This window comes from Hemicordylus capensis, chromosome 2 (assembly GCF_027244095.1).
Source record: "Hemicordylus capensis ecotype Gifberg chromosome 2, rHemCap1.1.pri, whole genome shotgun sequence".
Taxonomy (NCBI): domain Eukaryota; kingdom Metazoa; phylum Chordata; class Lepidosauria; order Squamata; family Cordylidae; genus Hemicordylus; species Hemicordylus capensis.
The window spans coordinates 344,989,295-345,006,094 of NC_069658.1; the positions used below are offsets into that span (position 1 = coordinate 344,989,295).

General features: G+C 43.0%; 1 protein-coding gene across 4 annotated transcripts in view; it reads left to right on the forward strand.

Annotated features, from left to right (window-relative positions):
• RASGEF1C (RasGEF domain family member 1C) overlaps positions 1 to 16,800 on the forward strand; it is a 160,630-nt gene that overhangs the window by 87,728 nt on the left and 56,102 nt on the right. For 3 of the 4 annotated variants that reach the window (XM_053298753.1, XM_053298751.1, XM_053298752.1), the window contains exons 2-5: positions 2,607 to 2,792; positions 6,806 to 6,928; positions 10,905 to 11,042; positions 16,488 to 16,712. In XM_053298753.1, coding sequence (XP_053154728.1) covers positions 2,613 to 2,792; positions 6,806 to 6,928; positions 10,905 to 11,042; positions 16,488 to 16,712 — 666 coding nt within the window. In that variant the 5' untranslated portion in view covers positions 2,607 to 2,612. The remainder of the gene's footprint in view (positions 1 to 2,606; positions 2,793 to 6,805; positions 6,929 to 10,904; positions 11,043 to 16,487; positions 16,713 to 16,800) is intronic. The other variant, XM_053298754.1, reaches the window with a different exon arrangement.

The window sequence follows — 16,800 nt, forward strand, 5'->3', positions numbered from 1 at the left end:
TGGCCCTGCCTGCCGGTGCACTCCTGTTGTCAGGAAAGCCCTGCCAGTGCACTCCTATTGGCTTTGTAACTGTGTACAGTGTGCGTCACTGCATGAGGGAACTTCCCATGATCGTTATTTGGGTAAGAGAAGCATCCTACCCAGGTTTGGGAGCTGTGTGCACTCCTGTTTTGTGATTGTGTGCTTGTAAAAAGCAGGGGAAATGGGGAAGAGATGGGGGAAGTGATCATCTCCTTCCTACCTCATTAAACAGTTGGATTCAGCTGCTGGGTAGGAAGCCTCGCAGGCGATCACTTCCTCTGCCTCGTACCTTGTTTCTTAAGAGCAGACAACTGCAAAATGGGAGCGTGCACAGCTCCCGAACTTGGGTAGGATACTTGTCCTACCCTATTGCTGGTGGTGAGAACCAGCCTATAATGTCTTAAAAGAGCTTTTGAGACTGGAGAAAACCTTAACATGTACCCTCACTCCCTTTAAAAAAAGGATATTACTATGACTTCTATCCTTGGCAGATAAACATAAATTAAATAAATTAAATTGCTATTGACAAGCATTCTCTGCTTTGACATTAAAAACAAGCCTGCCTGAGGTCTGTGTTGTTGTTTCTTAAAAAACAACAGGTTTTGTTAAAAAAAAAAAAAAAAACAGGAAGAAGGGTTTCTTAAAAAAAAAAAAAAGTAATCCATGAGGTAGCCAACACTGACAATTATCATTTGCAACTCCTTTGGAAACCAACACAATAGTGACATAGACCAAACTGCACATACTTTTAGTAGTGGCCTCCCTTCCTGTTGAATGATGATGAGGGAATGAGAATGTTGCTGACGGAGCCTGAACTCCCACAGAGTTTGAGTTCAGAGCAATGACATCTTCATACAAGACCAAGTGAAATAATCTCTTTTATTTTGTTCATGGTGAAAACTGTGGTCTGTGACCTGGCAAATGTTAGTCAATGGCCTAAACCTAAGGGAATGTTAGGGCTATTGCCGTTTACTAAATGCCAGCATTGTGCCTCAGAATGGCTGATCCTTTGTATATAAACTTGCTTTCCCACTGCATTGAGTTGCATGTATTGACACTACAGTGATTGGATCTGGAGACTACAAACGGTGTATGAATGAAGCAGTAAGGATTGCATGAAAGGAAAGTGTAAAAGAAAATATGCAATACATTGGGGCTATTTCCACGATCAGCAAAAATCGGGCTAGCCTCCGCTAGCCCAGTTTTTGCTGATCGTGAGAACCACCAGGCTCAGCTGCAAGCCTGGTGGTTCTAGAGTGGGTAACCCGCTCAAGTACCCCTCCCCTTAGCCCGGGTTTGCGGAGCGAGCGCTCCGCAAACCCGGGCTATCTGATCGTGAGTAGCCACAGCGCAGCTCCATGCTGCAGCTACTCGTGAGTAGACCCCCAGAGGGGAGGCAAAAAGCCACCTCCCAGCTCCGGGGGTCTCCCCAGTATGCCCTGCACACTCGTGCAGGGCATACTGGGGCTTCCAGGGGCTCCCCAGCCCCTGCCAGCTCCGTCACGGAACCGGCAATCATGTGGGCACCCAATCCGGTCACCCAGGGCTCCCTCGAAGAGGGGTAAGAATTTGCTACACTTAATAGCCTTCTTAATTATTTTTTAATCTTCAGAATGATGTTCTAAATTCAGACAGCAAAATGCATATAGCAGTGAGAACCACAACCTCTCAAGTGAATCCTGTGACATTTGTCAATACAAATCTTTCCTTTGCCTCATTAACTGTCTAGCAATTGTTTTAGTTGCCAGTCAGTGTTTCAGTCAAGGCTCTAACCAAACCATGCCAGCAAATGTGGAGAATGACACAGTGGCCAACAGTTTGGAAGAAGTCAGTCTACATACGCATACCCAAGAAAGGAGACTTAACAGATTGTGCAAAACCAGCGCACAATATCCTTAATTTCACATGCTAGCAAAATAATGTTCAGGATCATCCAATGCAGGTTAGAGCCCTACGTGGAAAGGGAAATGCTGGATGTTCACGCTGGTTTCAGAAAAGGCCGAGGAACAAGAAACATCGTTGCTGATGCACGCTGGATAATTGAAAAAGCCAAAGAATACCAAAAAGAAGTCAATATGTGCTACCATGGAAAGCCAGGAAAACAAACAAATGGATCATAGAACAAATCAATTCAGAATTTTCACTCGAGGCACAAATGATCAGGCTCAAACTATCATACTTCAGACACATTATGCGAAGACCCAGCTCCCTTGAAAAGTCCATAATGCTGGGAAATATTGAAAGAAAGAGAAGAAGAGGATGCCCAGCAGCAAGATGGATGGACTTAATTACAACAGCAATGAATGCACCACTGAGAGACCTTAAAGGCCAAGTTGAAGACAGATCATCCTGGAGATTATCTATGTAGTCACTAAGAGATAGCACCGACTTGATGGCACTCAATCAATCAATCAATCAATGTTTCAGTTTATTTCTTTATTATTTTATTTATTTATTTATTTAACATATTTTTATTTTATGGCTATAACTTGGATTGGTCTTTTCTACTTTGGACTTTGAGAACTTTTGTTGAAAAGGTACATAAATATATTTTTAATTTGTCTGCTTTTTCTTCTCTATTACAGGAAGGCATGCCCCAAACACTGAGCTCTACCAGCATGTTTACCCCCTGTGGCTTCAGCCCTCATCATCTCCATCCAACCAAACAAAGTGATGAAGGAGAGCTGATCTTTCAAGATGGAAACCTTACCTCAGCATCTCTTGATGCTTTAATCCAACATCTTATACCTACAGCTGATTACTACCCTGAAGTAAGTACTTTGTAAATGTGAGCTACTGGATCATCTTGATAAACCAGCACATTGCTTTCTGCAAAGTCTGCACTATTTTCTTTATTTTTAATTAAGAAGGATTACAGGAGAATGTCATATTCATTCATAGCTCTAAGTGCCGTTGTCCTCTGACTAAGTTTTGGTAAGAGAGTGATTCTTCTGCTTTTAAAACAGATCACAGGACACAGAGTTCTGTCGTGGTGACAAACCAGTGATTTTGCCATGCCTGGGTCACTTTAAAAATAGTGCCATGTCCTCAGAAGCCTAGAACTAGAGTGAAGAAAGAAACTGCCGAGACTGAGCAGGCAGTATATTAGCTGAACTTCAGCAGCTTCTTCAGACTTGGGGTGCAAGACATTCCTCACTGAAAGTGGAATCCCAGTTTGTGACATGATATATGAGCTGCAGAATATAGCGTGTGTGTGTGCTGGAAGAATATAGCTTGTTCATTGCTTCATAATTCAGAAAACGTCCAGACTTTCTGTCACAAAAGGTACTTGAGAAATCTGCCACAGTTTGTCAGAAGGTATTATTCCCCATTGTTTTCCAATGGGAGAGCTTTTCTGGCAGATGAGCCCATACAGATGATCAGGTGATCCACTTTCACCCTGTAGGTTGCTCATCCATTAAAATCCTTCCACATGGAATGGTGAATGTTACCACATTGACGGGTGTAGCTGTTTTGGTAAGATATGGGGTGAAATGTGTGGCAAATGCTTTCCTTAGGTACAGTTTATAATTATTCAATCTAGACCAAAAATAGCCTTGCTGACTAAATAAAGGGCATGTTGTTATTGCTGGCTATTGTTTCCTAAAGCTGGCTGCAACTGAACTCATAGTTTGGGGTTCTTAAGTTCAGTTAGTCTTCTGCATGTATAACTGAGGGCTCAATTAATGCCACTGTTAACTTGGTTTGTGTTGTCTCATCTAGTGGATTTAAGTGTGTGAGCTGAGTTTCTGCAGCCTTCAAACATAAACACTTTTTCTGGGAGTGGGTGGGGAAGACGTCATTTATTTTAAAGGCACATACTTTGAAGTAAGCGAGCATTCAAGATTACAGCCTCTAACCCATGAAAGATGGATGCCATCATGCCTCAAGGAGGCGGTGGTAAGACCACTATTAAAAAAGCCCCCCCTTGATCCCTCCAACCTGGATAACTATAGACCTGTGTCTAACCTTCCCTTTTGGGGCAAGATGATGGAGCGTGTGGTGGCGTCCCAGCTGCAGAGGGTCTTGGATGATATGGATTATCTGGACCCTTTTCAATCTGGCTTCCGCTCCGGGTATGGGACTGAGACTGCCTTGGTTGCTCTAGTGGATGACCTATGTCGGGAACTAGACAGGGGGAACCTGTTGGTTCTGCTGGACCTCTCGGCGGCATTCGATACTATCAACCATGGTATCCTTCTGGGCCGCCTCTCGAGTATGGGAATCGGAGGCACTGTGTTGCAGTGGTTCCAGTCCTTTCTTGGGGGGAGTGTCCAGAAGGTGGTGCTGGGGGACTACTGCTCGGCCCCATGGCCGTTGGCCTGTGGGGTCCCGCAGGGATCAGTCTTGTCCCCCATACTGTTTAACATCTACATGAAGCTGCTGGGAGAGGTCATCCAGGGACTTGGACTGAGTTGTCAGCAATATGCGGATGACACTCAGCTCTATCTCTCCTTGTCATCTGATCCTAGGGAGGCAGTGGATGTCCTGAATCGGGGGCTGGAGGCCGTGATGGGTTGGATGTGGGCTAATAAACTGAAATTGAATCCGGATAAGACAGAGGTACTGTTGGTCAATAGGAGAGCCAATCGGGATGAGGAGATTTTACCGGTTCTGGATGGGGTTGCAATCCCCTTGAAGGAGCAAGTCTGTAGCTTGGGGGTACTGCTGGACCCGGCTCTGCTTTTGGAAGCTCAGGTGGAGGCGGTGGCCAGGGGTGCCTTTGCATGGCTTCGGCTAGTGCGCCAGCTGCGTTCCTTTCTCGAGAAGGCAGATCTGGCCACGGTTACCCATGCCTTAGTCACATCGCGGCTGGATTACTGTAACGTGCTCTACGTGGGGCTGCCCTTGAAGAATATCCGGAAACTGCAGCTAGTGCAAAACGCAGCATCTAGGGTTTTATCCGGAGCTGCCCGTTGGGAGCACATCACCCCCATTCTGAAAGAGTTGCACTGGCTGCCGGTTCATTTCTGGGTCCAATTCAAGGTGCTGGTTTCGACCTTTAAAGCCCTTAACGGTTTGGGCCCTGGGTATTTGAGGGACTGCCTGCTCCCAAGGGTGCAGGACGAGGACATCTGAAGGGGCCCTTCTCCGGGTGCCGACAATGAGAGAGGCCTGGCTGTCATGCACTCGGGACAGGGCCTTCTCTGTTGCTGCCCCCAGACTTTGGAATGCTCTCCTAGTGGCCATTCGCTCCTCGGACTCCATCACGGCTTTTAGATAGCTTGTTAAAACTTGGCTTTTTACCCAGGCTTTTACATAATCGTTTTTACTGCTGCTTCTGTGTGTTTTTACCTGTTGTATTGTTTTTATGCTTGTATTTTATAGATTTTAAATTTGGTTTGTTTTTATATTTTTAGCTTAATATTTTTATTGTCTTTTTATTGTATGTTTTAACTTTTGTAAACCGCCTTGGGGTTGTTTTTTACGAAAGGCGGTATATAAATGCAACAATAAAATAAATAAATAAAGTGGTGTGGTGTTTTGTTTTTTTGTTTTTTGTTTTTTTGTTTAAAAACCCTACATAGTACAGACTGGAGAGAAATACGCTACCCAGGCTAATGCCTCAGAGCCAGTAAATGCAAAATTCAGCAAATCCTGACAACTTCAGTCACCTGCATAGACATGTACAACTTATATATCTTGAATATAATGGGGCTATTCACATGACCACATTTGCGTGTAGTTGGGCGAGGTGGGGGGAAGGCAGGGTCCAACCTACTTTCCCCCAGACAACTGCTCCAAGCCCCTGGGGCAGACAAGCTACACATCCACACAAGCAGCACTACTGGAAGCAGTGCAGATGACTCTCCATGCTGCTCCCAGCAGCAAGGGTAAACAAAGGCCGGGACTCATTGTCCCAGCTTCCCATGAATTCCTCAGTGCACTGCATGCTGAGCACAGTGCACTGGGAAAGGATACCCCTATGGGACAGGTGCTCTAGGTGCCCATCTCTAAGCCCGCTCTCTCCGCTCACGAGCAGGCAGGGAGCCCTGGGCAGCCGGATCAACCGCCCACACGATGGCCGGCTCCGAAACAGAGCCGGTGGGGGGAGCGGGGGCCACGCAGCCCCTGCAAGCCCCAGTATGCCCTGCGCAAGTGCGCAGGGCATACTGGGGAGACCCCTGAGCTGGGAGGCTGCTTTTAAGCCTCCTGTCCGGGGGTCTACTCATGAGTAGGCACGGTGTGAAGGTGCGCCGTGGCTACTCACGATTGCATAAAGCAGGTTTGCAGGAGCCCTCGCTGCGAGCCCGGTGGTTCTGACGACCAACAAAAATCGGGCTAGCCTCTGCTAGCCTGATTTTTGTTGGTCGTGAGAATAGCCCCATTGTTTAATTTCCACTTTAAATGAAATACAAAAAAATTGGCAACTACAGATATGAAAAATATATAACCTTTTTGCTTTGTCTGATGGTTATGAAGTAGATGTTTGTTCTTAATGTTATAGTATATTTTCTTCAAGTGACACAGCAAGGCCATAATAGTGTAAGTATGCTGGAAGTGATAACAGCTGTTCATGTTACAATTTTGCATGGGTGCAATTCCATTGACTGCAGTGATGCTGGCTTTATCCTCACAGGCATAATTACGTGCTTGTCAAAAGTTCTATGTAAGTTGATGGGCACATGCCCCATGGACAGGAGTGTGTGTCTGTCAGTGTAACCTCCAGCTCCTTTCAATAGAAATAATGGGGAAATTCTTGTCCTTGCACAGTATAGCTAATTATCTGGCACATTTCATATTCCATTCCTGTCCAAATAAATTTGCTTTTTCCTTTTCCCAGAAGGCCTACATCTTTACATTCCTGCTGAGCTCAAGACTCTTCATTGAACCTCACGAACTTCTCTCCCGTGTCTGTCACAAGTGCATCGAGCAGCAACAACTGGATGACCCAGTACTAGATAAAGTTAGTACTGTTGAAGTTAGGGAAGCATCCGGGAGCGTTTGCAAAGAACTGATGGTGCCAGAGTATACTGGAGAAATGTTACTCTGAATAGCTCATCCGTTTTGATTCCTTGCTGTCTGTGTATCCATTCCTCTGGGAGGTTTTGCTGACACTGTGTAACTAGCCCACTCGCATTCCAATAAAACAACAGTGCCCCAGAGCAAAGCTCCAGGCACCAGGCATAGCAGTCACTTCCAATTCCCTTCTACCTTCCTTTTCCAGTCTGTCTCATTTTTCCCAGGTGACTTCCCTTTCATTTTTGAAGGCTTTGCTGAAGCCTTCAGGGTGCCAGGAGCTAGGATTTAAACAATACACTGTCAAAAGCCAATGTCACTGCAGCACTCTATCGCTCCGTTTTGCTTAATGCACTTCACCTTTGCCTGGGGTTCCATTTGTAATGGATCTTTCCAGGCTTACCTGTCACTGTCACCTCACCTCCTCATTGCACAGAGCAGTTGCCAGTTACCTGCCTTGTGCTTGTACCGACTAAACACTTCTATGCCTGTGCTTGAAAGCACTACTCTCTATCTAGCACATAAGCAACTACAGTCAGAATTGTGTGATAATTGGACTATGATTAACTAATGGAATGCAAAAAGATCATTTTGCTATGGTCTTATTTGCTGTCTCTTGTGGAACCTTAACACTGGAGTACACACAGTTGTGGTTTTCAGCAATACCTATTGCTCCACTCTGTTGAATTCTGTAGGGCACAAAATGGATCCCCCAAATTACTTCTCTTCACATCTTCAGCTTTTGCAAGTACCAATGGAGAGTCTTGTTTGAAAACATAGCTACAAACACATTCTGGAAACTGGGTTAGAATAGATATTAGCCCACTCACTAATGCCACAACTTCCATTTAGAATGTCAGCACTGCACAGATACCACACTCCACCTTCAAGCTGAGTCTGGCAGAAGGGAGAAGATTATACCCCGCCCCATCTAGCAATTCCATCACTAACAATAAAGACTGAAGTTAAGAGTGATCATTTGCAGTTCAGCCTCAGCTTTCAAATCTTGTAAAAAATAGTCTGTATTTAGGCTCAGCAAGATACTGAAGTCTTATAGAAATGCTCAGCCTGCCAGCTTATCTCCCATGACCAGCAGCAGATTCTTGATTTAATTCTTGATTTAGCTACTGTTTACACATAAGAAAAGCCCTACTGTGTCATGCCCAAAGCCTATCTAGTCCAGCATCCTGTTTCACACAATGGCCCACCAGATGCCTCTGCGAAGCCTACAGGCAAGAGGTGAGGGCATGCCTTCTGTCCTGCTGTTGCTCCCCTGCAACTGGTATTTAAAGGCATCTTGCTTCTGAGGCTGGAGGTGGTTTATAGCCATCAAACTAGTAGCCATTGGCAGACTCAGTCAGATTTTCAGAAGAACCCCTTCAAGTCACCTACTGGAACATACATGGCCAGTTCCCAACATTTTGTCACACTCTAGTGTGACCAAGAGCTATGTAGACAGGAGACAGCTTGATTCTCAACACCTGGGGTGTCCAGGTGCAGAAAGCAGGTTTCGCTTCCATTTCAGCAAGGCTCAGCAAGTCTGAACTTTCAGAAAAATATGAAATCTACTAACTTGTCTTCTCATACATGATTGGTAAAGTAAAATACTGCATTTAGGGAAACTATTGCCATGAAAATAAAACTGCCTGACATTGGATGGCCTGGCTTTCACTATGCACTGTGCTTTATCGTTTAATATGGCTCTGTATATAGAGAAGCACTCAGATGTACCACATTTTCTCAGGGGTCTGTGCAATAAACAAGCCTACGCTCTGTCCTAGTGATCTCTGCTGTTTTTCAGCTGGGGGACAGTTTGCAAAAACCCTTCAGTGTGAGAGCCACTTTCCACAGCTCTGACCTTCAAACATGTGCTGTGCATTTCCCACACCGGGCGATAGTTTAAGAGAAATGGAACCCTCTTGAGCCCCAGCGCCATCTAGGAGGCACACACAGAGCACAGGTGGAGGTGGGGAATGGTGTAATCCATAGAGCTCTATTGGAAAAGCACTGGGAAGTTCCAGACTTCCCAGCACTTTGTGCATGCCTTACAAGAATGGTGCTGGGGCTTGAGGGGGTGCAGTTTCTCTTAAACACCCCCTCCCACACACACAGAGAGAGCACTGTGGGATGAGAACAGTCACTTCTGTGCAGTGCCTAGGGGTCTGTGCAGAGTATCTAGTTTCAGCTGAAGTTCCTCACAGGCCTTATAGTCAGGGAGCTGCACTTAGGGTAAATGGAAGCCTCCACTGGCTCCCAGGACTTAGATGGAAGATCATTGCTCTATGTACTCCACCCATCAGTAAGGACAGGCATTTTACTAGTATGTGACAGCTAGTTCCCAATAAATGCACCAATTCTGTCCTATTCAGAGTGTGACGAAGAAATGGAAGGAAGTCAAAAATGCTTCCATCATCTAGGGCAGGGATTCTCAAACTTGGGTCCTCAGGTGTTATTGGACTTCAACTCCCATAATCCCCAGCCTCAGTGGTCTTTGGTTGGGGATTATGGGAGTTGAAGTACAATAACACCTGAGGACCCAAGTTTGAGAATCACTGATCTAGGGCCTAGCTTTTGGGAGCTGGGTAAGTGTTTTTCCAGTTCTCCCTTCTCAAACCATGGCCCTGTCTAGGAACATGGGAAGCTGTCATATACTGAATCGGACCATTGGTCTACCTAGCTCAGTATTGTCTTCGCAGGCTGGCAGCAGCTTCTCCAAGGTTGCAGTCAGGAATCTCTCTCAGCCTTATCTTGGAGAAACCATGGAAGGAACTTGGAACCTTCTGCTCTTCCAAGAGCAACGCCATCCTCTGAGGGGAATAACTTACATTGCTCGCACATCAAGTCTCCCATTCAGGGTGGACCCTGAGGGGACAAGCCATGCTTGCTACCACAAGACCAGCTCTCCTCTCTGTCTACAAATGTGGGGAGTTAAAGTCCTGAGTGGGCAATGATGTAGAGCAGTGGGTCCCAACCTGGGGTCTCCCAGATGTTGCTGAACTAATCCCATTGTTATGCTAGAAGTTTAACCCTGACAGTTTCAATTGTTCTTGGAATAACATGTTAATCGTTGTTGTTGACTGCCTAGAGTCTTTGGAGGAGGCAGTATATAAGAACACTTTAATTAATTAATAAATAATCACTATTGTATTATTAATTTGCATGATGAATTGTAGCTGGGGATGCTGGGAGTTGTAGTTCAGCAACATCTGGAGGACCAGGTTGGGAACCACTGGTGTAAAAGAAGGGAAATTGTAATGGGGGGAAGGGCCTTGATAGCACCCTGCCAGGCCCTGCAATACCACTCATGGAATCTCATAGGCTTTTTATTGTACTATCATATTTCCTAATACTGCATTGTCCTTAAACCTGTTGTTGACCAAATGGTTTAATAGGCATTTTGACCAGTTTTGTTGAAAAAGCAGGGAACTTAAATACACTCAGTATAATTTTACTTGCTTAGAAAGTGACTTTAATCCAATCTACAACAAGGAACTTCTCTGTTCTAATCCAGGATTTGTATTAATGTCTATTAATATGATGAATATTTTTTTAAAGCTGTTTGCTTTGTTTGCTCTTTAAACATATAAGAACTGGTATATTTTGAGATAATACACAGTACACAATTTATGCAAGAGTATCAGAAGCAGTGAACAGGAAAAAATGAAAGTGGTTTACTGTGGCAATGGTTTGTTGCATACAAAAATATCTTCAGAATAGATTATTCCTGTACAGATCATTAGAATGTGCATAGGAATATCTGAGGCTACCTATGGTACGCATTAAACTCATTATACATGTAGGAGCTTTACTGGTGCAATTCAAGGGTCATCACTGAAAATTCAGATTTAGTTAAATCCACTTACTGTTTCTCTGCTTGCTGACTATTCCAAATTTTTCATCCATCTCCCCTACCCCCATTTCAGGCACGGATTAGAAAATTTGGGCCCAAAATTCTTCAGTTATTGACAGAATGGACGGAGACATTCCCTTATGATTTTAAGGAAGAGAGAATGATTGGCTGCTTGAAAGACATCATCCATCGGATAGCGCCGTGTGATGAGGTGAGGGTGGCAGCACTTAGAGATTTTCTGGGAATTTGCAAGAGTTGCTCACTAACTGTTTGTCATTAAAAATTCCCTTTATTGAAAGAGACTGTAAGAACCCAAGTTACTTTTTAAAAAAGAAAGAAAAGCCAACTGCAATGTTAATTATAGAAACCTGTATAGAGGTCATAATGTTCCCTTTTATTTCCACCAGATGATGTTTTGTTTTATCTGCTAGTTCGCATGCAAAAATCCAGTTGCCTTGGCACACTTAGCAACTAAAAGGTTTGCCTGGGTGACCCAAGTTATTTGTTGGAGAGTTTAAACAAATGATAATGGAAATTTTCATTTAAAAAAAACCTTGCTGAACCATATATAATTTTGGATTCTGGAAAGTACATTTCAAGCACGCATCTTAAGCAGTGAATGTCAATTATTGCTGATGTGGCTCATGTCCATTGAAAATCTCACTTTATAGACATTTTCAATTTGTCTCATCTGATTTTATAAGAAAATCATTTTTTATTCAAAGTACAGAAATAAAGTTCATTCTGGAGAAGGCATTTTATGCTCCCCAGATGCTTTTTCAGTTGGCCTGATCTTCATATGCAGTAGAATAATGTGGTTGGATACTGACATGATAAAGTGGACCATACCACTTTAGGCTGCAGGTGAGAGAGACGTTTTTTAATCCTTCCCCACGTAAAAAAAACATGCAGCAAGCAAAAACCTAGCATCTCAGAGCGAGAGGAGTGAAGTCGGCCTTCCTGCTTACTCACTGCTATACTAGTGAGGAAGCACTCAAAAAACATGATTCTCCATGTGCAAGTATGAAGTAGTACAAATCCTTCTTCCACATAATTCATACCTCATACTTCTGCACGTGGACACCAAGCCATGCTGTTTTGTGAGTTCTGTTGCTTTCTTCATATCTCCTCCCCTTTATCCTCTTGACATCTTGCTTAGCAAAGCCAGACCTCACTGTTGAGCCAATTAATATTTACAGTATGACAATTACAAAACTGGAGATCTTGGCAGAAAAAAGATACAGAACATCTAATTCAGACTGACTAATATCCTTGTGTTTTTCATGAAAGATTACAAAACCAATGGTTCCAAACATTAGCTCATTTTGTGGCCTGTTTAGGCTATAAACAGTTAAAGCAAACATGAAACTGTCGGAGGCTGGAGTCATTTTAGATTTTGCTTAATCAGTCAGCTAGCAAGTACTGAAAATGAAGCTGTACAGCTTTCAAGGGAAGAACTTTAAGACAGTTCAGATGGGAACCATGTTCAAATTGGGCTGTTTTTGACCAAGACCTTGAGCTGATTCTCACAACCAGTCCTACTCAGGTAGGGCAGTGCTGGCCTAGGTAAGGCTGGTCATGAGGAGCACTGGGATCGCTCCTGATCCCGCCCCTCCATCACTGGGTAGCTAGGGTTTAAAACCCGGCTAAAAATCAGGTAGGAGGGTTTGTGCATGCCTCCTACCTCACTGCTTAATTGTGTGGGCAAGCAGGCTGCCGGCAGCCATACTTATCATAAGAGCTACTGCAAATTCTTAATATGGTAGACTCCTATGGACTTCGTATATAGCGTTTTTTGACATTGCAAAGCATATTGCTATTTTAGTGCATTTCACCTCACAACAAGAGTGCTGCAAAGTAAGTAATTTTTATTTCAATTTTACATATGGGGAGCAAAAACTGAAAGAGAGCAGCCTAAAACCACAGAATGAGTCCATAACAGAGATGGGATTTGAACCTGGCTCACCTCCAGCTGCCTTTACACACTTGTGTACACTGGCTCTCCCTGACTCCTCTTTCCATTACCACCTCTGTTCTCACAGGGTAAAGAGAGGCAGTTCCTCTCCTGTAAGCACATTAAGCTCTAGGTTTCTCCCATCTTGGTAAATAGAGTATCTACACATACTCCTCAGTGACGTCGTTTGAGGAGTATAGTCCTATTCAGGCTAAATAACTGAGGAGGGCCTTCACTTACACTCCAGACCAGCTTTTTTCTTCATTGTAGTAATATGTACTTTCCTCCCTTATTTGCTACATGGGATCAAAGTAGAATAACTTTGATATTGCTTATTTTTTTTCAAGGAAAACACATTCCTTTCCTTATGGTGCCATTTCTATTGCTTTGTAGAATGTGATGATGCAAATACCATCAGCCTCTACTGAATAGTGTATAATATGGTATCACTAGTAATGAATAGCAGAATTCCTCTCCCTAATACATTGTGATCATTTTAAAAACAATGGTTGATATGATACGAAGTGTCATGGAGCTGTAATGCTGCACCCCAGGGCTGCTGTGGACTTCAAAGGCAGCCCAGACACTGATAAGAAACAGTGGTTGTGTAAGCAGCATTTCCACAGGTTTCCATATTCAGGACAATTCTTGTGTCTTATCTCTAAACTCATTCCATGGAAGTCACACCTACTGAAATCAGTAAGACTTGAGAACAATTACATTTGCATGACACATCTTAATTTTGAAACCAGTAGATTCTTATGGCTTCCTGGGAATTAGGAAGGCCTCGGGAACTCTGGCAATGTGTAAGACCTCAGGGACTCTGGCATTGGGGCCCTGGACCTTTCCCCACTGAGGAATTAGTAGACAGAGGGGACAGCTAAAAACAAAAAACTGGGATATACATGATTCACATGCCAGAAGTTATTTTTATATTATCTACAGTTCTAGAAGGGCAAATGTAATGCTGGCTCCCTGAAAACCATGATTTGCAAATCAGGAACCAGCCCTAAGGAATGCATGTTCTCCTTCCCAACTTCCATCTCCAGCTTGAATCCCACCCTCACTAATTCTCTTTTTAAATTTGGTTTAATCATGTTTTTTAATCATGCATATACACAAATCATAGTTAGAACTAACCAGGATCCCTTGTAAACCAGAAACTAAAACTTCAGTTTGAACCTGCTGTGGAACTGGAAATCATGTTTAAATCTTGGTTATTTGCACTGGTGAGCATGTAGTGTGAAATCTTATTTATGAAAAACAGGTGAAGGAAAAGAGCAATTTGAGCCAAAAAGGGAGGAGAAAAGAAAGCATGTTCCCATCTCCCACTGTAAAACCATTCTTATCTTGCCGGGCGGGGGGGGGGGGTGTTTGTGGCCAAAAGGCCTTTAGGTCCAGGTTTCAAAATTACCTAGGTGCACCTCTGTGTTTTGCAAGAGTTCTGCACAAAGTGTACATCTCTATTTTTTTTCCAGATATTGGCATGAGTTGTAATTATAAGCAATTCTCCCTGATCTAAATCAGTAATTAATAGCAGGAGTAACTCCTAAGGTCCTATAAACACAATTATCTTTTGAAAAGGGAACAAAAAACAGCCACTGTGTAGGACTTGTGCTTGTTTGAAGAAAAAAGCGGAGAATCAGAATCAAATATGTAAAAGAATCCTAGGGTCGTCTAATCCATTATCTTTCTCTCACTGAGACTAGTGTGGATCATACCTTACAGCAATATAATGTTCTTCTTTGTCCTGTCCAATTTCTCAAGGTTCCTTGCAGTGCAAAGAAAAGAATGCATACTGAGAAGCTTTTTTTTCTTTTTTTTTTGGCCTAGAGTTGTGGTTTGCATTTTGAAAGAGGTTTAATTAAAATCTGAATTCTGATGCCACCTGCTGAGGCTTACTATCTTCCTGCATACATTTCTGCTTGTGAATTAAATGTTTTGTTTAAATTAAATTAAACCATAATAATATTTCATTTCTAAACTAGAGATTTAAAAAGAAATGGGATTCAATGTGACTTTCAGGTAGGTAGGTAGGTATCAGAAGACCGCCCCCCACCCTCCAATAAATAAATGCTGGACTGGTTTGGATGAAACACCGGCCGCGACATACAGTCAGGACAGGGTCATGCCAAGAGATGTCACAGAAGGTGTCCCAACACTCAGGGCATCCCCTAATGCCATGAGGGGGCTGGTGTGCCCCTCTACATGCATCCCCCATACCTGTTTAAATATCCTGCCATGATAGAATGCCTTTATCAGCATTAATTTAGGATGGTAATTTAGGATGGTAACTATCTTCACAACTTTCAAGATTTTGGCTTCCAATGTAAGCAAGCAGGAAGCAGTGTGTTAATGTAATGTGTTGCAGAAGGATGGAGAAAAACAACATGAAGATAGATCAGGGTCATTCCTTTTGAGAAAACGGTAAATGCGTGTGGTGCAGTTGGAAACAGTGTGTGTGCATCTCTTGATATGTGTTATGATGGAGGTTTAGGATGGTTCCAAGTCACAAATGCATTTACTGATTTAGTTTATCAAGAAAACTATTAGCATTAAACTTCCTCAAAATGCAAGAAATCATTCTAATATATATTTAATCTGTAGTCATTCAATCTATTGAAAGCAGTTTATCTGTTCAACTCCTACACTTTGATCCTCAATACATCTAGTAAGGCATATTGATTTAATTAGCTTGCTTTCAATCAAGTGTGTTTAGGACCACAGTAAGTTTGCTGCTTCAGGAAATAAGTATTTAGGAAAGAATTTACCAACTGCTGCACTAGACAGCACCACAAAACATTACAGTAACCCTATATATACTTTATATACTATATATTTACATTAGTATGTGTAACACTCTTTGGAATATGATAGGTCCCTGCCCCAGCTTGCAATCTAAGATCTGACAAAGATGACAAAGGAAAGAAAGAAAAATGAACACAGAGATAGACAGGGAAAGAATGTGTGATTATTTCAGTCCTACGAATTTAGGCTTGTATGCAGTACATTTGGGACACTAGAGAGTTGTGCCAAAAGCTTCATGGACAAAGCGGGTTTAGAAGTGGGATCTGAAGGACATAAGAGACAGGCATCACATAGGTATTGTAGGACACTATTCCAAGCATAAGGGATTTACATGATTAAAACCATATTGCTAGTGGTATTTTTCTTCATGGTTTATGAATACACTTGCATATCAATAACTAAGGGCAGCTTTAACTCCTACCTAACATGCAGTAGTAAGATTAATTATATGCTGTGAGTGGTATATCACCAATGATAACTGGAGGAATCCAATAAGGATTAATTCCACAGAGTAATGATGCTTCTATATTATGGTGCCATTCCCTTTCTACCGGAAGCATTGAATTCAGTGATGCATTATATCTGTTAAAACAATGCCTAGCTACATTTTCCAGATGTCCATGGCAAGCAGCATAGTCAAAAGGTGACCATTGAGCCAACACAGCAGAAAACATATAACAGTGCAGATATTTGAAACTGGAATATTGAGGCCCTCAGAAAGATCTGTAGTATTAACCATTACAATCCGTTTTTAAGAAGCACAGGATTTGGGGTTGGTTTGTTATTTCCAGTTATCTAGTTCACACGAAGGACAGCGGTGTTAACCTGACAGTTCTTGTGCACGATACTCATTTTCTGTGTACAAAATCTGAACTTTTGTGTGGTGTCCCTCAGGGCTCCGTATTGTCTCCGATGTTGTTTAACATCTACATGAAACTGCTGGGAGAGATCATCAGGAGATTTGGTGCAGGGTGCTATCAGTATGCTGATGACACCCAGATTTACTTCTCCATGTCAACATCATCAGGAGGGGGCATAACCTCCCTAAATGCCTGCCTGGAGGTGGTAATGAGCTGGATGAGGGATAACAAACTGAGACTGAATCCAGATAAGATGGAGGTACTCATTGTGTGGGATCAAAACTCAGGAGATTATTTTGATCTGCCGGTTCTGGATGGGGTCACATTTCCCTGGAAGGTGCAATCTG